At 47.1% G+C, this 23,713-nt stretch overlaps 4 protein-coding genes across 4 annotated transcripts; 3 read left to right on the forward strand and 1 right to left on the reverse strand.

Moving 5' to 3' along the window:
• Positions 1 to 5,824: 5,824 nt before the first annotated feature.
• LOC125514977 (pyrophosphate-energized membrane proton pump 3) lies at positions 5,825 to 14,045 on the forward strand. Its single transcript, XM_048680379.1, has 15 exons — positions 5,825 to 6,147; positions 6,919 to 7,121; positions 7,836 to 8,039; positions 8,991 to 9,142; positions 9,218 to 9,365; positions 9,461 to 9,593; positions 10,404 to 10,576; positions 10,978 to 11,098; positions 11,391 to 11,578; positions 11,902 to 12,339; positions 12,552 to 12,716; positions 12,801 to 12,956; positions 13,039 to 13,150; positions 13,265 to 13,484; positions 13,692 to 14,045. Exons 2-15 carry the CDS (start codon positions 7,032 to 7,034, stop codon positions 13,789 to 13,791), a joined length of 2,400 nt encoding a protein of 799 aa, XP_048536336.1. The 5' UTR covers positions 5,825 to 6,147; positions 6,919 to 7,031; the 3' UTR covers positions 13,792 to 14,045.
• A 526-nt stretch (positions 14,046 to 14,571) lies between these two features.
• Positions 14,572 to 18,573, forward strand: LOC125514978 (26S proteasome regulatory subunit 7A-like). The gene is made up of 10 exons (XM_048680380.1): positions 14,572 to 14,788; positions 15,330 to 15,411; positions 15,890 to 15,981; positions 16,084 to 16,161; positions 16,251 to 16,312; positions 16,869 to 17,013; positions 17,133 to 17,351; positions 17,467 to 17,648; positions 17,888 to 18,063; positions 18,178 to 18,573. The coding sequence occupies exons 1-10, from the start codon at positions 14,702 to 14,704 to the stop codon at positions 18,333 to 18,335; spliced, it is 1,281 nt and encodes a 426-aa protein (XP_048536337.1). The 5' UTR covers positions 14,572 to 14,701; the 3' UTR covers positions 18,336 to 18,573.
• Positions 18,574 to 19,446: 873 nt separating this feature from the next.
• LOC125512716 lies at positions 19,447 to 20,772 on the forward strand. The gene has a single exon (XM_048677807.1). The coding sequence runs from the start codon at positions 19,559 to 19,561 to the stop codon at positions 20,639 to 20,641; it is 1,083 nt and encodes a 360-aa protein (XP_048533764.1). The 5' UTR covers positions 19,447 to 19,558; the 3' UTR covers positions 20,642 to 20,772.
• Positions 20,773 to 21,925: 1,153 nt separating this feature from the next.
• LOC125512717 (putative ETHYLENE INSENSITIVE 3-like 4 protein) lies at positions 21,926 to 23,418 on the reverse strand. Its single transcript, XM_048677808.1, has one exon. It carries the CDS (start codon positions 23,370 to 23,372, stop codon positions 22,014 to 22,016), a length of 1,359 nt encoding a protein of 452 aa, XP_048533765.1. The 5' UTR covers positions 23,373 to 23,418; the 3' UTR covers positions 21,926 to 22,013.
• Positions 23,419 to 23,713: the final 295 nt, after the last annotated feature.

The raw sequence follows: 23,713 nt of genomic DNA on the forward strand, positions 1-23,713 counted from the left end.
CCAGGCATGTCTGAATCATGCGCTGATATGTTGCACCGGCGTTTTTTTAGCCCAAAGGGCATTGTGTTGAAGCAGAATGGGCCGTATGGTGTGATGAATGCCGTTGCGGCTTGGTCTGGCTCTGCCATTTTGATTTGATGGTAGCCGGAGTATGCGTCGAGGAAGCACAATGAATCGTGTCCTGCGGTAGCATCGATGATTTGATCGATGCGGGGGAGGGGGAAGGGATCCTTTGGGAAGGCCTTGTTAAGGTCCTTAAAATCGACGCACAAGCGCCAGGATTTGTCCTTCTTTGGTACCATCACCAGGTTTGCTAGCTAGTCCGGATGTTTTATGTCTCTGATGAATCCGGCCTCCAATAGCATGGCTAGTTCCTCTCCCATGGCTTGTCTTTTAGGTTCGGAGAAACGTCGAAGAGCCTGCTTTACTGGCTTGAATCCTTTTAGGATATTTAGGCTGTGTTTAGCCAGCCTGCGTGGGATTCCTGGCATGTCTGAAGGGTGCCAGGCAAAAATGTCCCAGTTTTCGCGTAGGAACTCTCGCAGTGCGGCGTCGACATCAGGGTTTAATTGTGCCCCGATGGAAGATGTTTTTGTAGGGTCCGTTGGATGGACTTGGAATTTGACTATTTCGTCCGCCGGCTTAAAGGAGGTGGACTTGGATCTTTTATCGAGTATCACGTCGTCCCTGTTCACCATGGAGCACAACGTAGTTAGTTCTTCGGCCGCTAGGGCTTCGGATAGTGCCTCAAGGGCCAGTGCAGCTGTCCTATTTTCGGCGCGGAGTGCCATGTACTGATCACTAACAAGAGTGATGATTCCATTGGGCCCGGGCATTTTGAGCTGCATGTACCCGTAATGGGGTATGACTTGGAAGATTGTAAACGCCTCCCGCCCTAATAGAGCGTGGTATCCGCTGCTGAACAGGGCCACTTGGAATGTAATTTCTTCGGACCTGTAATTATCCGGCGTGCCGAATACCACGTCTAGTGTGATTTTTCCGGCGCAACGTGCTTCCCGACTGGGGATGATTCCTCTAAAGGTTGTGCTGCTTTGCTTAATGCGGCTCCAGTCTATTTCCATCTTTTGAAGAGTTTCCTCATAGATGAGGTTTAATCCGCTGCCGCCGTCCATGAGTACCTTGGTGAGTCGAAAGCCGTCCACGATTGGACTGAGGACCAGTGCGGCTGGTACTCGGGTTGTTCGGAATTTAGGTTCATCACTGGCATTGAAGGTAATAGTTGTGTCACTCCAAGGATTTGTTTCTGCTATGTGGCAGATTTCGGACGTGCTATGGAGTGTTCGCTTCTGTCTATTATTTGACGTGAAGGTCTCGAAGACCGTTAAGACCGTATTGTTGTCCTCAGGGTGATGCTCTGTGGTTTTTGGGAGGAGTAAATCCTCACCACTTTTGGCCACCTGCCGGAGTATCCAGCATGCTCTAAGGCTGTGCGTTAGTATCGCATCCACTGTACTATGAATTTTGCAGGGTCCGTTGAGCCATCCCTCCAGTACGGTTCCTTGCCCCGTAGAGGGCTTTTGCTTTTTGGTAGTTAACCCAGGTGTATTGTGATAATGCACCCTTTTATTTCGGACTGGGTTTATATTCAGGGCCGGATTATCCCAAAATTTTATTTCGGTTTTCCAAGCGCTTTCCATCGCACAGTACTTTCGTACTATGGACACCAAGTCGGCAAAGCGTGTAATTTCGCGACGACTTATGGCGTTGAGGATTCCCTTGTCCGTGCAATTATTGCAGAAGAGTAAAATTGCGTCTTCCTCGCGGCAGTCCTTTATCCTGTTCTTGACCAGGAGGAATCTGGCCCAGTAATGGTGTACTGTTTCTTCGGGCTCTTGCCTAATTTGGGATAGATCGTGTATGTTTGGGTGGGTGGGTGGAATTGAATCCGAATTCTCACCCGATCTGAGGCTCAGTGGCCAATGAGTTTCTGAACTCGAAAGTTTGGATTCTTGGATGTTTTCCGGTGAATTTGGCCCGCTGCCTGATTCTGGGTTCAGGCTTTGAGTGACATCCTCCCCTCCGCGGGTATCCGGCTTGGAGGGATCGGGAATCCGGACGTAGCTAGTCCTTAAGATGGATGAAGGGTTGCCGCATTGTTCTTCCACCACTGCAACATGATGGGTGACCTGGGGAGAGTTAATTTCTCTCAGATCGGGTTTAGGCCCAACCTGATCGTAGTTTGTAGCGACTCCCAGGGCAGCTATGCGATCCAAGAGCTCATTCAGGGAAGAGAGCTCCATTGGATCTAACTGCTCGGCGAGTTCCGAGTTGACATGAAGATTGCTTTTGATGACCCAAGAAGTCATCGTCGGCGCAGGGGCCGACATGCGGTCATAAGAAAGCCACCTAGCCGGAGAGTTTGGCCGATAGCCAGAGCCCCCTCAGCGATAGTGACGTCTTTAAAGATGGGACGAGACATCCTTCCTTGTGGCGACGGCACAACGGAACTCTCAATGAAAGCACCAATGTTGGTGTCAAAACCGGCAGATCTCGGGTAGGGGGTCTGAACTGTGCGTCTAGGCCGGATGGTAACAGGAGGCAAGGGACACGAAGTTTTACCCAGGTTCGGGCCCTCTTGATGGAGGTAAAACCCTACGTCCTGCTTGATTAATATTGAAGATATGGGTGTTACAAGAGTAGATCTACCATGAGATCAGAGAGGCTAAATCCTAGAAGCTAGCCTATGATATGATTGTATGTTGTGATTGTTGTCCTACGGACTAAAACCCCTTGGTTTATATAGACACCGGAGAGGGTTAGGGTTACATAAGGTCGGTTACAAAGGAGGAGATATCCATATACGTATTGCCTAGCTTGCCTTCCACGCCGAGTAGAGTCCCATCCGGACACGAGACGAAGTCTTCAATCCTGTATCTTCATAGTCTAACAGTCCGGCCAATGGAGATAGTCCGGCTATCCGGAGACCCCCTAATCCAGGACTCCCTCAGTAGCCCCCGAACCAGGCTTCAATGACGACGAGTCCGGCGCGCAGTATTATCTTCGGCATTGCAAGGCGGGTTCCTCTTCAAATTCTGTGTACCTGTCGAAATAATGTCCGGTTCCTTGTGACGGTTTGTACTCCTTCGCTTCTACGCCCAATAATGGCCACTTTCAACGTGTCGAGCGAATGTGAAGAGCCAGGGTGTTTACAAATTTACCCCTAGCTATGTAAATGAGCCGCCTATTTAAAAAGGCGAGGATTCAGATCCAAATCACATCATCCTCCCTTGCCGAGTCTTCATCGGAGCGTGCTCGACAGAGATCCATTCCATCATGGCCGGTCGACGCAGCTCCTCCTCTCGCACCCCTAGTTCCAAGCCTGGAGATTGGGAGAGATGTTCCATCCCGCACAGCAAATTGGTGATGCTTCAGTCTAAGGGATTTCTTCCCCCAGCGTACCTGGTCCCGGTTCGAGCCGGGCTTGCCACCTACAATGGCGGAGAGCAAGCAGAGAGCCGTCCCAATCCCTTCAAGGGAGAGCAGGTATGCCTTGTCCCTTACCTGGTAAGAGGGCTCAGATTCCCAATTCATCCGTTTCTCCGGGGGCTTCTGGAGTTCTATGGCCTCCAGCTGCACAATCCTACGCCTGCCTCCCTGCTGCATATCGCGGGATTCGTAGCCCTTTGCGAGTTATTTTTAGGCTGTGAGGCTCATTTCGCTCTGTGGAAGAAGTTGTTCTGCCTTGTGCCCTGTTCCAAGAAGGGATCAATATATCAAGTGGGCGGAGCCAAAGTGTGGCGTATCGCCGGGACCGGATACCTGTCCGGGACCCCGAAGAAGACATCCGAAGACTGGCCTTCAGAATGGTTTTATATAGAAGATGTCCCCCTTCCGGACCCTATTCGGATAGGCCTTCCTGAGTTTGACAACGCCCCTTTGAAGAAGCGCCGGAGCTGGCGTCCACGGAGCTCCCTGGAGGAAGACGACAGGGACATTCTTTATCTGATGAGACGGATAAGTTCTTTAGCTCGATCCGGATTGACCATGATCGAGGTCATGGCTATATGCATTGTGCGGGGGTGCAGCTGCTCCAGTACAGAGACCATCCCATGTGGGATTTCAACGAGGAGGATGACGCCACCCGCCACGGCCGCAAAGGGTCGGGATCGGCTGCTGATCTAATAAAGATCTTGTCCACTTTGTACAAGGGAGAAGAGGAGGAATTCCTCCGTGTCAACCCGCAGGGCAGATTCTCCATGTACAATCCTCCGAGCTGGGTAAGCGGAGATTTTTTTCTCGCCCATCCGTTTCGTATTCCCGTAGTTTAAGTATTCATTCTAGCGATTTCATCAAAGGAGCTGCACCAGACAGTAAAGGAGATAAACAACCCTCCTCCACAGCCCGAGGACCCTGGACGGTCCCTTGACCCGGCCTCCCAGGAGGATCCGGACATATCCGTGGAGCTGATCGACGGGGAATTTTACCAAGGGAGTAATGACAATACCTTGGTGACCATTACGGCCGATTACCCTGGGCTAGTTCCAGCCTCACAGGTGATTGAGACCGAAGTCCCAGCACTTAAAAAGGGATCCGTCCTTGTGCTCTTTTTTATTGCCGTATAACAGCCATGTTTTGTAGGGGAGGTCCTCGGGGCAGAAGGCCGAGCCTGTGGCAACTAGCCAACAAGGGGCCGCTAGGCCAGGCAGGCTAAAAAGATCCGCAGTCCGGATTGAGGCACCGGCGCAGCGGTATGGCGCGCCGTCTTTATTGCAAGACATTATTTACAGAGGCATATTAACGCCCATGCCTTCTTTTCAGGAAAAAGAGCGCTCGCCGGACTATACCCGGAGAGGCTACCAACCGCGCCTCCACAAGCCAGGCTCCAAGGCCGGACTCAGGGGTGGGAACGAGTACAAGGCGTGCACCGGGTGCTCCTCCGACAGAGGATACAGATAGACTGTCCGCCACCCATTCCGAGGTGGAAAGTGCCATGAACCATAGGCGTCGCCGGACTGTTCTTCGTGACGCTTGTTTCTCCCAAGAGGCTTTGGATGCTTTTAACTCGGGAGATGCGCACCTCCGTGCCGCTCAAAATGGTCTAGCCAGAGCCACGGAGCAGTATGTAAAAGGCATACGGGTGAGAAAATTTGATGATTATATATATCAGTAGCCCCTAAGACTTGAAACAGTTAGGATAACTGATTTAAGAATCATTTGTTATGTAGGTTCTTACAGAAAAGAATAATCAACTGTCTCAGGAGCTGGAAGAGTGCAAAGCCCAACTTCAGGCCGCACTGTCCGCCGCAGGGGAGCCCAAAGAAACCCCCGCTGGTAACATATCCATCAAATGATAAGTATCATATTAGAGTGCGGCTTTATATGCAAATCTGACTTGTTGTATACTATCGATCCCGTATGTAGTGCACCATGTATTATTGATGTACACCGGCTACCCTGCTGATCTGAAGATAAATTACCACGTAAAATTTTGGTCACCTATCATATGAGGAGCAAATAGATCTTTTCAGGTGTCATTTAACACCATTAAGGTTTAAAATGGACGAAAGTGTCATAAAGGACATAAAATTTAGAGACTGTGTTAGATAGGGAAGAAAAAGTTATTTGGTGTCAAATAGGGAAACAAAATTTAAAACAGTGTTATATAAGGAATTTTCTCTTTTTTTGTTCAGGTAGTGTCTGACTGTCTAGACTGTCCAGCCGGGCATATTACCATGAAAAAAAAAAGAAGATGAACCATATGAGCAAATGCGAGCTGGGCTGGCTAAGGCTCGGCTGATATGGTGACCGAGCCGAGCCGAGACTCGAGGCGGCTCGCAACGAGCTCCGTTTTTCTCCCATCCCTCCCTCCTGACCTTTCTCTCCCCCGCATCTCCACTCCAACCGCATCGCACCTCCTCCCCTCTCTCTCTCCACCCAGCTCAGTGCGCGGCGACGAGGGGGACCGCGACCGCCGGCGGCCGCGTCGACGAGGGGGACAGCCACTTCCGCCAGCGCCGGCGACCGCGCGCGGCGACGAGGGGAGCACGGCAGGCAGCGACCGGAACGCGACCGCGTCAACGAGAGATCTCGGCGACCCCGCGGAGGGCCGTGCCACCGTTGGGCTCCACTTCTCTTCATTCCCGTCGACGTTTCGCTGACCGGCTTCCGCCCCATCGAAAGCCGAAGGTACGGACCCGCATCTGCTCGATCTGCGTAGGCGCTGGTAGATCAGGTTGATTCGTGGCGATTGCAGAATGCTAGGCGTGTTAATTCTGGACGTTGGCACTACGTCTGTGATTGACTTAGGTGGATCCGTCATAGTTTTGGTGTCAAGTACGACCTGTTCGTGGTTACTCGTTTTTTGGGGCTGCGCAGTGCACACTCGATGTAGATGGTTCATTCATAGTTATCCTCCTTTCGTACTAGCTGTGCATGGTCGCTAGTTTCCCTGGGCTGCACAATTGGTGTGAAGTGCTTGTGGTTGTGGAGCTGTGGTTCATGGTTACTGCCCCATGGCCCCTGATATATCCAAGTAAACCGAATTTCCCTTCATTTTTGGTAGTCAAGGCTGGCATTCAAAATGAGTGCTATTGCTTTGCTTGTGGCAAAAACTATCAGTGTCTGACCGACGTTAATCATTTTCTATTGCCCTTTTATGTTAATCATACTCTGTTCTCTATGTAAACATAGTCTGATCTACGTATAGCCTGTACCTGATTTCACATCATTACCTGATATCACATCATAACTCGACTTCGTGCCCTAGCGTCTGAACATAAATTAGGCAACGATTATACAGATTGTGGATCATTTTTTAATGCTTTTCGTATGACATGAAATGTTTATCTTATAGAATTGTGAGGGGAAAGGTTCTTTTGTAGCAAAGGGTAGTTTGGTGGCTGAGGCCTAAGAGCTGGCTGTGCCTGACCTTCTGAACTTACTGCTTGTGTTCTGAAGGTGTTTGATATAGATCATCCAAAATTGAGCGCCCAGGATCTGGGAGTGACCTGCCCCAAGGTGGGGAGTTCGCTCCTTTTCTAGTAACGAAGAGGGCAAACTCTTATTCCATCATGATGGAAAGTGAAATGGAAAAAGGAAGACCGTATCAGGAGAAACCAAGAACTTTTTCCACTGTACGAAGTAAATCATCTATCCCGCTGGTATGGCCTATTGCTAAGCATTCTCCACCTTTTACACACCGAGCTTAGCAGTTACTAGGAGTATCAGTTTAGCTCATTTTCATCTTTCCATGTGTCTTTCTCCCACTTCGTTTTAGCTGTTCGTAGTATATGCAATTGCATGGGAGGTGATAGCTCTTTCTCCTTAATCTCTGTCAGTTTGAATGGTCCATATGTTTAATTTGTCAAAATATCCACAGTATCATGTTTTGTATTCACCATTTTATTTTCTTACAACGTTACAAGTTGAAGTACACACCAACCAAAAATTTGACATACCACACAATGCTGCATCATGACTACTCTTTCCTCTGTTTAACTTTATATTTATTACCATGTACTAGAATTTTCCCTCTCTTAAATGATGTAATTGCCATAAACAAATGAGGTCTGCTCTGTTTATTGCTGCTTGTAACTCAACAAAAAAAGTTATGTTGCTAAAAAAAGTCAAAAGTTCAATGTCTACACCACTGCTGCTTGTTTATTTGTCTCGAAGCTGTTGCAGGTTTTGAAATGATTCAACCCAAGTAGCTGTTTTCATCTAGATGTTATGTGCATTTTTTTAATATAAATTTGGAAGTTCAATAAGTAAAACAAGTGTTTAAACATTTCCACTGATCGGTTGGTTGGATATACTTTGCCCTGTTACGAGCAATTTATTTGTGCCTCATTTAGTTGCTATTCTGACTGCTGCAGGTCTTCCGTGTGTTGATGAAGATAAATCCTCGTGCCCTGATAGTTCTTCTTCTGCTGGTTGTCTGTGGTGTGTTCTACTTAGGAGCCAGTACATCACCAATTATAGTCTTCGTGTTCTGTATATGCACTCTCAGTTTATTCTTCTCTCTCTACCTCACAAAGTGGGTTCTTGCCAAGGATGAAGGACCTCCAGAAATGTCCGAGGTATTGAAAATGCTTGTGTTAAGCTCGTGGAGGATATAGCAGCGCCTTCATTTTCTTAATGTTCACTTCAAATTATTGGTTTGTTTGGCATGTTTCAATGTCTGCAAAGTGCTGTATAACACATTTTCTATCATCTCTTGCTTGACAGTTAACCATACCATCCTATGAGACTACTGGCCCATTTTATTCTGCAATTTACATTTAAGGTTTACTGGTTTTGTTTTAGTCCATGTGTTGATATTTGATAGATCATGGATATGATTAGGACACACAGTGTAAAATGCTATTTGTATGTGTTGATTGGGGTTGCAGAATGCTATTTAGCTGCGGCATGTATCACTTTATGGTAGCTACACAGTTCAATGCTATGTTTTTAAGGCGACGCCTTACCGCCTTAGGGAGGGGGGGGGGGGCGCCTAGGCGCCCAAAGCGGTCGATTTTCCAAAGCGGAGGGGGAGCGCTTCGACGCCTAGGCGTCGCCTTAGGGACGCTTTAAAAACATAGGTTCAATGCAAATTGAGAACATATCCCATATCATAGCATTTTACCAAATTAACATATCACACAATCTAGCATGATCCCGTTTCAGGAGGTTATTATGGGTTTGGAAGTAAGTCATACACTCATACAAAATATCAGCTTGTTGTGCATTGGCTTTATGTTTTATTTTATTTAATGACATTCTTAAATGCACAAAGCAACACATGTACACTCTACACTGTTATGTTGTGACTACTCATGTTGCTAATAAGTAAGTGTAAGTTCTTCTCTGTAAATATTTTATTTGTACCTGTAAAATGGTCATGGACTGTCATGGTGTAGCTTACATCAACGTTGCCCCTTTTGGAAATCCTGATTTTCAGTATTTTATTTATTTATGCATCTACTTCCGTGAGTTCTGTATGTAAGGTTATCAAGGTTTTGATCTGTCATGTTGCATGTACTGCTCAGATATCTGATGCCATAAGGGATGGTGCTGAAGGATTTTTTAGGACACAGTATGGGGCTATTTCTAAAATGGCTTGCATCCTGGCACTTGTTATCCTGTTCATTTATCTCTTCCGCACTACCACCCCGCAGCAGGAGGCATCAGGCCTAGGAAGGTGATTTTGTACTGTTATTATGAAATCTTGGCTGTACGCATCTTTTGTTGTCTCATAAATTTTATCGCTACACAGGACAACATCTGCATATATTACAGTTATTGCCTTTCTCCTTGGAGCTGTGTGTTCTGGACTAGCTGGATATGTTGGGATGTGGGTCTCCGTACGTGCAAATGTTAGAGTTTCAAGTGCTGCTCGACGGTCTGCAAGGGAAGCATTGCAGGTTTTGTTTCGCATCCTTGATACATTATCTTTCATGTTTTAATGCGTTTCCCCTGTACGGTGTAGTTTGAAATCATGACTGATTTCTCGAAACAGATTGCTGTCCGTGCAGGTGGTTTCTCGGCCATCGTTGTTGTTGGCATGGCTGTATTTGGTGTGGCATTACTCTATGCAACATTTTATGTTTGGCTTGGAGTAGATTCACCTGATTCGATGAAGGTTACAGACTGTAAGTTATTTCAAACATGATATATTCAATACCTGGGACAATAGAACTATACTCGAATTGCCTGTTGAGCTATATGGTCTACTGTACATGGTCAAAATTGTTAAATTGGTTCATACATATTTTTTTCTTCTTAAACTGGTGACCAATGATGAGTTCATAAAAGACAATTCTGTAGGAGTAATGTTGAGTAAGGAAAAGTACTTTGCTTCAAAGATTGTTAATGTGGTTTTTACATCATTTTTATTTGGCCTTTCACAACACCAAGATGCGACTTTGAACATTAAGCTAGTCCTTATATTATTAAGTAAAAATAACTAATACTAGAAACATTTTCAACAGTAAATCTAGTTATTTAATCATCTCATGGCCAATTTATATACTCCCTCCGTTCCTAAATATTTGTCTTTCTAGAGATTTCAACAAGTGACTACATACGGAGCAAAATGAGTGAATCTACACTCTAAAATATGTCTATATACATCCGTATGTGGTAGTCCATTTGAAATCTCTAAAAAGACAAATATTAGGAACGGAGGGAGTAGTTTTGAACTTATGGTCAAACTTTTAAAAGAAAAGATGGGAACAATTATTTATTGGGAAGTACCACAATGTGATCAACACTGAAAGTTTGAGTGGATAAAATGACTCATTATATAAGATGTTCATGTTCTATAAAAAAGTAACTTTAAGTCCTAAATTGACACTGGTAACTGATCCACTGCTGATATGCTTGTAGTTGCAAACTTGTATATGTGTTTTCAATTCAAAAGAACATAATTGCTGTTGCTGATTTCATGTGATTTTGTGTAGTGCCTCTTCTCCTTGTGGGGTACGGTTTTGGTGCGTCGTTTGTTGCCCTCTTTGCTCAGTTGGGTGGTGGCATATACACCAAAGCAGCTGATGTTGGAGCTGATCTTGTTGGAAAGGTTGAACAGGGAATACCAGAAGATGATCCTCGTAATCCTGCTGTCATTGCTGACTTGGTAATGGTGTTTCTTCAATAAAAAAATGTGGAATATTTTTTCTTCATGCTCTTAATTAAAACTTGTCTCATATTTTTCATGAAATATACCTAGACATAAGGGATGATATTCAATAATGATGAGCTCCATAAGTTTTATCAGAGATAATATGACCTTAACAGCTTGCATTCGTTCTGAAACCTAAACAAATTATTGTTTCTGCAAGGGGTGGACTGGTCTTGTGGTCCAATGCGTTGTACAGTAGAATTCTGAAGTTCAGTAGATGCATTTCCTATGATCAAATATTTGTGCCTGTGCTGGAATGCAAGATTTGCTTGTCTCTAAAACTAATTATCAGATTGTTATTAGCCTATGTTTCTTTTATTGCTACTGCATATGCTAATAATAAGAAAACTTCACAGGTTGGTGACAATGTTGGAGATTGTGCTGCCCGTGGTGCCGATCTTTTTGAAAGCATAGCAGCAGAAATTATCAGTGCAATGATACTTGGTGCAACAATGGCACAGCGCTGCAAAATTGAAGGCAAGGCTCTTTTGCTTGCCATGCTAGATCTCTGATTGGGATGTCGAGTGACATTTTTTTTCTTATGAATGTACTTTGGTCCATAAGAGCACTGTCCACAGGTAGTTGCTAATATGGATAATATAATAAATTAGCTTTAATCTAGGGACTATGTTGAGAAATAGTGTTGGCTGACTCTCGGTGCTTGGGATGTGCCTGGCTTTGAATAAAATTGATAACCACCTTTTTCTTTTGCGGGTCAACAATCCTTGTGATTGTGCTGGATTATAATCAACATTACTTACTGTTGCAGATCCCTCTGGCTTTATTCTGTTTCCTCTTGTTGTCCATTCTTTTGACCTAGTGGTGTCATCAGTTGGAATTCTCTCAATTAGGGGAACACGTGACTCTGGATTAATATCCCCTATTGAAGATCCCATGGCAATTATGCAGAAAGGCTATTCTATTACTATACTGCTTGCTGTTCTTACCTTTGGAGGGGTAAGTTTAGTTATTCATACTTCTCTTGTTTGACTATTGTAATATTTCTCTATGGACATATTTTATTACAAAAAATGATCCCAGGGGAAAAACATCAAACACGATCTGAACAAAGGAAAACATTTAGGGTGTCCCCAGTCCGGTAATCATGACCAATCCATTATTGGATGTAAATCAACCATATTCAAAAGGATAAATATTTGTGAACTATAAACCAGTTGAGCATTCAATATGTTTGTTTTGTCATGTGGGTAATAACTCTAGTTTACATTCCTTTTCCCTTGGAGTTGTTTTTCAACTACTTACATGTGTTATATTTGCAGTCTACTCGTTGGCTCTTGTACACTGAACAAGCACCTACTGCATGGTTCAATTTTGCCTTGTGTGGCTTGGTGGGCATCATCACAGCATATGCTTTTGTTTGGATTTCCAAGTATTATACAGATTATAAACATGAGCCCGTCCGCCTTTTAGCTCTTTCAAGTTCAACAGGACATGGAACTAATATTATTGCTGGAGTAAGTTTGGGAATGGAAGCAACAGCCTTACCAGTTCTAGTGATATCTGTAGCCATTATATCAGCATTTTGGTTGGGACGTACCTGTGGCTTGGTAGATGAGCTTGGCGATCCAACTGGTGGTCTTTTTGGGACAGCTGTAGCTACAATGGGAATGCTTAGTACTGCAGCATATGTTCTCACCATGGACATGTTTGGTCCTATAGCTGACAATGCCGGTGGTATTGTGGAGATGAGCCAGCAGGTACACTCGCAAATTTCTTCATGTATATAATATTCAAACATACATTTTACCTGTGCTAAGACGGTTTATGTTTTCAGTGTACATTTTCGAAGCATCTAAAATTGTAATGGCTATAAATAAATGTTAACATTTAATTAGTTATGTTTATACATGAGTTTAGACTATTTATGTTTTCTTTAATCATTGTAACACCGATCGAATAATTTCTGCAGCCTGAAAGTGTTAGGGAGATCACAGACATTCTAGATGCTGTGGGTAACACTACGAAAGCTACCACAAAGGGATTTGCTATAGGGTCAGCAGCACTGGCTTCCTTTCTCCTGTTCAGCGCATATATGGATGAAGTAGCTGCTTTTGCACAGTTGCCATTCAAAGAGGTATGTATTATTATCACCTCTATACATGTAATGTTGAGATTAGGTGCTTATGACACATGACTGGTTGTACACAATGGATTGCAGGTTGACATAGCAATTCCAGAGGTTTTTGTTGGTGGTTTACTAGGTTCGATGCTTATATTCCTGTTTAGTGGATGGGCTTGTTCAGCTGTTGGCAGAACTGCACAAGAAGTTGTTACTGAGGTCAGGAGACAATTCATTGAGAGGCCTGGAATTATGGTGAGTACCTGTTTATGATTAAGTACTTGAGTTCTTATGCCTGGAAAAACTAATGCTAACTTACAAGATGATATAAACACAGGATTACAAAGAGAAGCCTGATTATGGTCGTTGTGTTGCAATTGTGGCCTCTGCATCCTTGAGGGAAATGATAAAGCCAGGGGCTTTAGCAATTTTGTCTCCCATGGCTGTTGGTGAGTTTTATGGGTCTGGGAGTAGTGGTGCTATGGTTCTGATATTTCATGCGTTTTGAAACTCAATTTATGATATTTGGTGTTGTTTTAAAATTTCATTTACATGATCTGTAGGCATCATCTTTCGGATTTTGGGCCATGCTACGGGGCAGCCTCTCCTTGGAGCTAAAGTCGTCGCCTCTATGCTCATGTTTGCGACCGTTACTGGTATCCTCATGGCACTCTTCCTGAACACTTCCGGCGGTGCCTGGGATAATGCTAAGAAGTACATCGAGACTGGTGCACTTGGTGGTAAAGGCAGTGAGGCTCACAAGGCTGCAATTACTGGCGATACGTAAGTTCCTCGTTTCTCAGTAATGTGCTGCTGCTTTTGGTTTCTTGAACTGAGTTTCTACTGTTGATCAACACATGCTAAACTGAATAACAATGTTCTTTTCCTATAATAAGTACGCATACACGTAACGTGACCTGGCATTGTTTTTGACTCATTCTTAACGATCATGCAACCCGAAGTAACATTTACGAGTATGTTATGCCGCAGGGTTGGAGATCCATTCAAAGACACGGCGGGGCCTTCGATCCATGTTCTCATCAAGATGCTTGCCACGATCACACTGGTCATGGCCCCTATCTTCTTGTAATCATTGGTCGAGCTCGCCGTTAACCCTGCGGAGAAATATCTATGGTTCTTGTAGATGAGGCATTAACATGAATGGGATGTAATGATTCGCTTTTAGTTTATTTTGCCACATTGAGAGGAGAGGTTCAGTGCTGCCCATTTTGATGGTGCCCGTATTTTACAGTTGCTATTTGGACAAGTGATGCAAACGTTGGAGAATATATATGCTGTGACAGAGATTAGAATGAACATCAAAATTCATATGCTTTGTATGCAGAGATCTCTTAATTGTTTATCCTCCAAATTTACTGTCTTTCCAAACACGTTCTCCCAAAATAGCACGACCAGAGCACTAGATGCAATCGGACGAAGCAGTAACACTATCCAGATGCTGGGTAATCATCTGTTAATTTTACAAACCAACATTTTGCGTTGCAAAATTGCCACACAAACCGCACAAATCTTTGAGCTGTACAATGTGTCACTTAATCATACTCTCGGTTTGAAATCTCAGTTTGAATCTACAGACGCCTCTCACCTGGCACTTGCAGTCACGAAATCAAAAAGGAAAAAAAAAGCGTAGCCTGTCAAACTTGCATCGAAAGAAGAATTTTTGTTCGAATCCGTTTCCGTCTTTTTTCTTTGAGAGAGAGAGAAGAGAAATCCGTTTCCGTCTTGGGAACACGGGTTCTGGATGTATACTATCCGACCCGGGCTGCCTTCTCTCTTGGAGAGGGAACACGGGTTCTGGATATACGTATCCGGCCCGGGCTGCCTTCTTCTTGGGGCAGGAGTTGATTAGTACTAGTAGTAGCCAGCAGAGGGCAGACCCAAGCGCACCCGAACCCGCAGTCTCGCCTGTCGCACACGCAGCCGAGCCAGACACCGCCAGCGCCTCCCTCTCGCCTCGCGCCCGCCGCAGAGAAGACGCCATGGCGCCGGAGCCGGAGGACGACATCATGGCCGAGAAGAACCCGCGCCCTCTCGACGAGGACGACATCGCCCTCCTCAAGACCTACGTGAGTGGCCCCGCGACCCCGTCGGATCTCCCCCCGTCCCTTCGAATCTGCGTTTCGGTCTGGCGGCGATCTGGTCCCGGGCTCGGCGCGGCGCACGGTTTCGCGCCCGCGGCCCGCCTAGTCTAGGGTTTCGGTTCATGCTCTCTCGGGGAAATCGTCGTCGCCCCTTGTGTGGATTTGTTTGGGGGGAGGCCCCTTTTGTGGATTTGTGATCTGGTCTCGGGCTGGGCGCGGCCGGGTTTGCGGTCGCGGTCAGCCTAGGGTTTTTGGTTCCTGCTCTCTGGGGAACCTGGTCGTTGCCTTCTGGTGGATTCGTTTGGGCAGGCCCCGTGGCCTGTGCCCTGTTGGTGTTTCGCAGTTCTATGTGGGGTGGCTGTTGATTCCTCTAGGGCTTTGATGCGGGCGACGGGATGCTGTTTATTTTGTATTGTTTGCTCCTTCTCCGCGGCGGAATTGGGGTGTTTCTGCGAGATGTGGAGTGCTCTCTCTTTAGGGTTTCTGCTCAAGTTTGCTGATTCTGGCTGCTGCTGACACCTGACAGGGGCTTGGGCCATACTCCACGAGCATCAAGACGGCCGAGAAGGAGATCAAGGAACTGGCCAAGAGGATCAATGACCTATGTGGTGAGTAAGGACTTGGTAATCTGTTTGTTGGTTTGGCTCTAGAATTTGTTCCTGGGCTAGATAGAGATCAGTTGTCTGCACTTTGTTTTGTTGTTTCACACTTTCACTAGGCAGCTTTCGTTCATATGATAAATATTGAGGCATGTACCTACTGAAGATAGTGTTTGTAGTTAGTAAGTATGGTATAAGTTGTTCAGAATTTAAGGTGTATGACTGCCGTGTTCGTTTTGACAGACTCAACTAGCAGGGCATTTGTTTGATGATATTGCATCTGTCTGCTGTTCTTGCTTGCAATGTTCTTCCCATTTGGTTCATGTTTTAGAATTTTTGTTTAGCGGTTTCATGAACATTCAGAATATTCGCTTAACTTTCAAACTTCCATACAACTGTGCAGTTTATCTGGATATTAAAATGTCAGGAGGGTAACATTTTTAATAAGCTTGCCTGACCCATTATGCCCTTATATATTAAATCTCAGGGATAAAGGAGTCTGATACTGGGCTGGCTCCACCTAGCCAGTGGGATCTGGTGTCAGATAAGCAAATGATGCAAGAGGAGCAGCCATTACAAGTATGCTACTTGGCCTAATGTTTTCGTACTTCTTCCCAATTTTATAGTTGTGGTTTAGCATGCATAATTGTTTGGGTCTAAGTTACCTTCCTCATGCTGCAGGTAGCAAGGTGCACCAAGATTATAAACCCTAATACCGACGATGCCAAGTACATGATTAATGTAAAACAAATTGCAAAGGTATACCGTGCTTATCCTATCTTATTATTTCAATCATATGCACATTGATTCCCACCAGCCTCCTTATGCTTTATCTTTTAATCTTGCAGTTTGTGGTTGGATTGGGGGATAAAGTTTCGCCAACTGATATCGAGGAAGGGATGAGAGTCGGGTAGGTTACTACCTGTCTTTTGGCCTTACTGTATCATACATCTTTCATTCAGATCAACCTGAGTAATTGGCACCTGGTGATTTTTGTTTTTGATTTAAACCATGTTATAAGGCTGCAGCATATACTATACATGTAGGATGTGTTATATGCCATCATGTAAGCAGAGAAAAACTTTGTAAACTGAGTGGACCAGTGTTTGCTACTGTGACTATATCAGATGTTAATTTATCATACGTTTGTTCCCCTAGTGTATGAGTATCATTGATTGTAAGGCAATGATTATTAACTAAGAACATGCTGAATCTCTGAGGCAGTATCTTGTCATCATCTCCTTGGCTTAGGTATAAGTTCCTTCTGGTTGTTCATAGAATGCAGAAGGTGGGAGCACGGAACTTACTCCCCTACTTCTTTTTTTGGATCTTGCTAAACTAATACTGATTTTATGAATGCATTTTTTTGGATAAATCATCATTGATGCTACCCAGAATTGTTATCCTTTTCTGTGCTTGCACACTATCATTCTCACTGTGGAATTGTGATCTCATGCCTGATTCAGTGTCGATCGGAACAAGTATCAGATACAGATTCCATTGCCACCAAAGATTGATCCCAGTGTCACCATGATGACTGTTGAGGAAAAACCAGATGTCACGTATAATGATGTTGGCGGGTGCAAGGAGCAGATTGAAAAAATGCGTGAGGTATGCCAAAAAATTCCCTGTGATTCAGAACTTGTGCTTAATCTGTGAACCTGTGCATGCTAGTACATTCTAGTCTTGGACCTGCTTTATTTACTGTTTTTCTTAACAACTATTCACAGGTAGTCGAGCTCCCCATGCTTCACCCGGAAAAGTTTGTGAAGCTTGGTATCGACCCTCCGAAAGGTGTCCTTTGCTACGGTCCTCCTGGCACTGGCAAGACTCTTCTTGCTAGAGCTGTTGCTAATCGCACGGATGCTTGTTTCATCCGTGTAATTGGTAGTGAATTAGTTCAGAAGTATGTCGGTGAGGGCGCTCGGATGGTTAGGGAGTTATTTCAGGTATATCCAGCTCTGCAGATAACCTACAGGCTACAGGGTTTCATCTGGTTTATTCGACCTGAATGTTCTGTCATAGAAACAATCGTTTTGATTGAAATATATTATTGCTTGTCAGATGGCTCGGTCGAAGAAAGCATGCATCATATTCTTCGATGAAGTTGATGCAATTGGTGGTGCTCGTTTTGATGATGGAGCTGGGGGCGATAACGAAGTCCAGCGTACTATGCTTGAAATTGTCAATCAGCTTGACGGTTTTGATGCTAGGGGGAATATCAAGGTTCTCATGGCCACCAACAGGTACTTGCCTTTCCTTTCATGCACATTATGTGGTCCAATATGGCATGATGCTCACCTTACATTCTGAATATCCTACTTGTATGCTATTAATAGATGGGACTTATGATTAAGAAACTTCAGTGGTCTGTGCTATTTAAAACTCTTCAGTCTTCACGCCTCAATCAGAAATTAATTGCAGCTAAAACATCATGGCCACATGGATAGAGTTGAGAGGATAACCTTCTTATCTTGTTTTCCAGGCCTGATACACTGGACCCTGCACTTCTGCGTCCTGGTCGTTTGGACAGAAAGGTGGAATTTGGGTTACCTGACTTGGAAGGCCGTACCCAGATATTCAAAATACATACGCGCACCATGAACTGTGAGCGTGATATACGCTTCGAGCTACTGGCGCGACTCTGCCCCAACGCCACTGGTCAGTACATGGACTTTGCACTCTGAATTCCTGTTTGATTTGGTTCGACTGTTTCAGGCACCTAGGATCCGGCCTCTGAACAATTTGATCCGACTGTCTGATTTGTTGTTTCAGGTGCCGACATCAGGAGTGTCTGCACAGAAGCCGGCATGTATGCAATCCGCGCCCGGAGGAAAACTGTGACAGAGAAGGACTTCCTCGACTCTGTCAACAAGGTGATAAAGGGGTATCAGAAATTCAGTGCAACCCCGAAGTACATGGTGTACAATTGAGCAGGCTTCCCTTCGATTCTGTGCATGTTTGCATCCATGCCGTAGCAGCAGTGCTTTTGTTTTCACATCCTTTCTGTGTGCCCCTGATGGTTGTAAACAGCATGTCGGTGTTTCGGTTCATGTATGTCACTGTAATCTGGTAACCCCAGTGAAATCACTCTAGCTTTTCATAAAGCTTTGTCGAAACACAGTTTTCAGCTTGTCTGCTAATCAGAATTAATTGCATACATTTTATCTAGGGATAAGTGTCTCTTGTTAGAACTTTGTATGTACACGTAGCCCATATGGTTGTTCGGCTCCGTTGAGGCAGGGATGATGACGACGGCACGCTCTAGTGCTTTTAGTCGTTGGATTGGGTGGTCCAGGAACATAGTTGCTATTCCCTTCGTCTGAAAATACTTGTCATCAAAATGAATAAAAGAAGATGTATTTAGATGTATTTTAGTTCTAGATACATCTCTTTCTATCTATTTTGAGGACAAGTATTTCCGGACGGGGGGAGTACTTTTGTTACTACCTCTAGTGTTTTTGAATTTGGGCATGCTATGCGTTCGCCGGTTGATATCTTTAAAAGATCAGTCGGCTCGCGAGTCGTCGGATTTGCCGTATCAAGCGAGCCGAGCATGCCTAAAAAACTGCAACATAGGTTTTGTTGCAGAATTATTTCTGTAACATAGGTGTTGTTGCAGAATCTTTTTGCAATGACAATTTTATTGCAAAATTTTTATGCAACTAGAGTTTTGTTGCAAAACTAGATCTGTCATAGACCATTGCAATACCGGATTTGTTTTTAAAACATAGCCTTTGTTTCGAAAGCGCGTTTGATAAAGGACGACATGCAAGCTTTCATTTGAAATTTTGAACGCGTGTCATGCAGCGGAGGTGGCGGATGCGGCCACTACGATCTGCCGGATGACGGTAAGCTTTTTCCTTTTGAATTACCATGATTGATTATTAATAGATTGAAAGTTTTTTCTCGAAATCAAAAGCAAAACACGCCATAAAAAAAAAGTAGCTCGTTGACTCTATGCACCCGATGCCGCGATCCCCCAAATATCCGGCGCCCTCGCATGGCGCGCTCGGCAAACCTTTACGCAAAGCGTGAGACCATCCCGTGCATCCCAAGCTCCCCCACGAGAAGCTAGCTAGCTTCATTACACCCAATCCATCAAGCTTGCACACGACATACACTGCTAGCTTCTTCTTCGATCGACCAATCACCAATGCCGGCGCCGAGCAACTTCCTCAAGTCCATGGCCGCCGCCGCCGCCGCGAAGCACGGAGGAGGAGAGCACCACCAGGCCGCCACGGCGGCGAGGAAGCAGCAGCACGCCGTCGGCTTCCCGAGGCTGTCCACGTCCAGCAAGGCGCTCGTCCTGCTCCCGCTCCTGCTCCTCGCCTTCATCTACCTCTTCGTGTACCCCAAGGAGTTTGAGCTGCAGTCGCTGATGAGCTCCTGCGTCCCGCCGCCGGGCACCTACACCGCCGCCAACGGCTCCACCCTGTCGTCCGCGTCGGCCATCGCGTACGCCCGGAAGCCCGACTTCCGGCTCCTCATCGGCATCCTGACCCGCGCCGACGTGTACGAGCGGCGCCACCTGCTGCGCATGGTGTACGGGCTGCAGCTCGCCGCCGACCCGGCCCTGGCGGCGCAGGTGGACGTGCGGTTCGTCTTCTGCCGGCTCTACAAGGACGACCAGCGCGTCCTGATCCCGCTGGAGATCCTGGCGCACGGCGACGTGATCGTGCTGGACGGCTGCGAGGAGAACCTCAACGGCGGAAAGACGCACACCTTCTTCTCCGCCGTGGCGGAGCTCTACGCCGACGCGCCCTACGACTACGTGATGAAGGCCGACGACGACATCCTGATCCGGCTGCCGGCGCTGGTGGCGTCGCTGGGGGCGATGCCGCGGGAGGACATGTACTACGGCGCCACCATCCCCTGCAACAGCATGGACCCCGGGAGGGGGTACATGTCGGGGATGGGGTACGCGCTGTCGTGGGACCTGGTGCAGTGGGTGGCCGGCGCCGGCGAGGTCACCCGGGGGCGCACCGTGGGGCCGGAGGACAGGATGACCGGGGAGTGGCTGAGGGTGGGCGGGAAGGGGAAGAACAGGTTCAACGCCAAGCCGGCCATGTACGACTACCCGCTGCCGGTGCCCGTGGACGAGTGCTCCCACGAGTTCGTGCCGGACACCATCGCCGTGCACCGCCTCAAGGACAACCCGCGCTGGGCGCACGCACTCGGATACTTCAACTTCACCGCCGGCCTCAAGCCCTCCAAGTTCTACAAGTTCGACCCCTAGTTGTTTCTTTGTGAACAAGTTTTTTACATTTAAAAAGAGTTGATCATTTCTACTTGTACCTATATATCATCATTGATTTTGGAGAAGCTTTTATGAACAATTAAGGCCCTGTTTGGTTCATAAGTTTTAGGATTTTTTTAGTCCCAACTTATAAGTCCCAAGTCCCTACCTGTTTGGTTTCTAGGACTTATAAGTCTCTATAAGACCATATTATAACTATAAGTCCCTCCTTGAGAGTCTTATTTCATAAGTCCCAAATGCCCACTTTAAATCCCTATAAGTCCCTCATGTTTGGTTTAGATGAAACTTATAAGGACTTTTTTAAGTCCCTAAACCAATAAGTCCCTGAAAACAAACACCCTCTAAACTGCGCATACGGAAGATTACCAAGAAATTACACACAAGAGCTGAGCGTATGTTCTAGACCTTGTTCGGAATTCCACCAGCTCCGTGAAATCGGGGAGCTACCGAGCCAGAAAATAGGTGCTTCGTGATTTTCAACTGTAACTCCATCAGCCCCCAGGAGTGGAGTTGTGGAGGTACTCTGAACAGGGCCCTAGTACAGTACTGCATCTGTTCTTAACGGGTGCACACGCATGCACGACTGGGTCTGTAGAATCGTGCAAACATCGGCTGCACGCCGTCGTGTGTATAGCAGCACTCTATCAATTCTATAAAATGTACCCTTCGGTAAACAACAGTAACAAGGTATATTCGCACAATGTAGGAATCTCCCTATGGTATATCTAATAAGTAATGATAAATTACTTTAGCGTTTTCCAAATGGAGCTAAGTTGTCGACCACAATGTGTGATAAAGCAGTGACCAAGTTGTCGATTAGCGACCAGTCGTCATGGTACGTCAAAATATTTATAGAGGATCATAACCGCCCACTAGCTGAGAGTTGTGGTAAAAAAAATCTATTTATCGAAATATAAACATACACCAAAGAGAATAATCGAACATCTTAGACAAAATAATACTACTGTGAGTAGGGTTAATGATAATTTAGAAAGTCTTGTCACCAAATCTATCCGACTGCATTTAACACACAAGCTTCGTATACAAAAGCTTCATCTCCAAGATCTAGAACCCTAAAAATTTGCAACGACGATTTCCACATATGGCGACTAGTATTAGGATGGGGGTAATTGGAATGCGGAGAATAGAAAAACCTACCCATGAACAACACTAAGCTTATCTTGCACCTCACGGGCCTAACCACAACACCAACGAGCTCCGCACTTCCTTGCTCCATTCTCTTCACTAAATGTCTGTCCCACCATGTCTGATGTGTGCAAATATAGAAATGTCCCACCATTCTCTTCCAATTTTCTTCTTCTTTACTAATTTCATTTCCCCACAAGGCACATCACTCCTCCATCAAGCGCAGCACATGATCTACTTCCGGGCAGCTCCCGATGACATCCATCAGGAATTGCTGCGCCACATCATCGACGCCTCTCGGCGCTCCCTGCATCGCCACGTCGTGTTTCTCCTCCGCACCGCCCCCCTGCAGGCAGCTGTAGTACAGCTCCATGAGCTCGTTGATGGAGCCCTGGCTCTCCTCGGCGAGGACTCCGGCCTCGAGCCCGGGCACCATCGCGGCCAGGTCCCGGCTCCCGCCTCTTGGCCTGCGGCGGCACTTCCCGCCCGAGCTGCCGCAGGGCGCGTCCTCGCACTTGCGCTTGTCATGCGGGCCACGCGCCACGTCTTCCGGGCCGTCCTCCAGCCCCTCGCCGTCGTGGTCGTCGTCGAGGGGCGTGATCCGAAGCGAGCTCTTGAGCCGGCCGCTGAGCGCCTCTTCCTGCCGGAGCACCTTGGACCAGGTGTCGGACTCCTTGGCGCTCATCCTCTGCTGCAGCCGCTTGGACTGCCACACGAGCCTGCGCATCTGGTCGAAGCGCGGGCTCATGTGCTTGATCACCGCGCTCAGCAGGGACACCTTCCACGCCTTCTTCAGGTCGTGCGGCTTCCGGTACGGCGGCGCCCCCTGGTGGGCCTGCGTCTCGCCCTGCGTGCCCCACCACGGCTCCTTCCCCGTCGGCCACCACGGCGGCGCCAGGCCCCGCTCCAGGGGGAAGTTGCGCTGCGGCGGCTCGCAGTGCTGGAGGAGCGCCGAGAGCACCGAGCCCAGCGTGTTGTCCTGGATGCCCTGGAGGCGGTGGAGGTAGGAGGCCAGCCCCAGCGGGCTGCTGCTACCGTCGGCGGCGGAGCTGCCGGTTAGACTCAGGGCCGTCGGGCCCCTGCGGTCGAAGACGACCTTGTCCTTCCACCAGCCGCGGAGGCTGTCGGAGGAGCCGGACGTGGGCTCGCCGGCCTCGTCGATCACGCCGTACACGAACCCGCGCGCGTTGCAGGACTGCATCATCTTCATCATGTGCCGGAGCACGCCGTCCTGCGCGCGCAGCATCGCCTTCCGCCGGCACCGCGCCTCGGGACCGTCCTCCTCCTGGTCCTCCAGCTGCCGCCGGGCCGGCGCACCGCTCCTGACGCCGGCGTGGCCCTCGAGCTTCATGAGGCGCATCTGGTCCTTCCACATGCGCTTCTTGAGGTCGAGGATCTCGACCGATTCAGAGGAGCCCGGCGGCTCTGCCTCGAAGTCGATTATCTCCTCTTGCCGCTCCACGTCCACCTCCAGCGCCTTGAGGCCACCGCCATGCGCGTCCACGCGCTCCATGGGCGACCCGGGAAATGGACTCCTCCATCGACTGTGGGTGCCCTGATCCATAGACACTGCACAGGTAACAAGTCTGTTTTAGTTCGGAGCTCGGCGACGAGCGGTCTATCATCCATGGCGAGGGAGTGAGTTGCACCGGCGGTTTTATTTATGCGCGCTGTCAAGTGCAGAGTTTCAGAGGCCAGCAAGGACGCCGGGCGTGGGCGCGTGGCTGCTCAGGCAAGACATGCACGTTCCCGACAAACCAACTCACTGACTCAGGCACGCACTTCTTTCTGCTAAAACAACATGAGCATACACGTATACGACTACACATGCTCGGGCTTCATAGGCGAACTGGAAAAAATAAATCGAAATGGAGGATGACCCTGACCTATCTACACAACCATTTT

Source organism: Triticum urartu, chromosome 6 (genome assembly GCF_003073215.2).
Source record: "Triticum urartu cultivar G1812 chromosome 6, Tu2.1, whole genome shotgun sequence".
NCBI classification, from domain to species: Eukaryota; Viridiplantae; Streptophyta; class Magnoliopsida; order Poales; family Poaceae; genus Triticum; species Triticum urartu.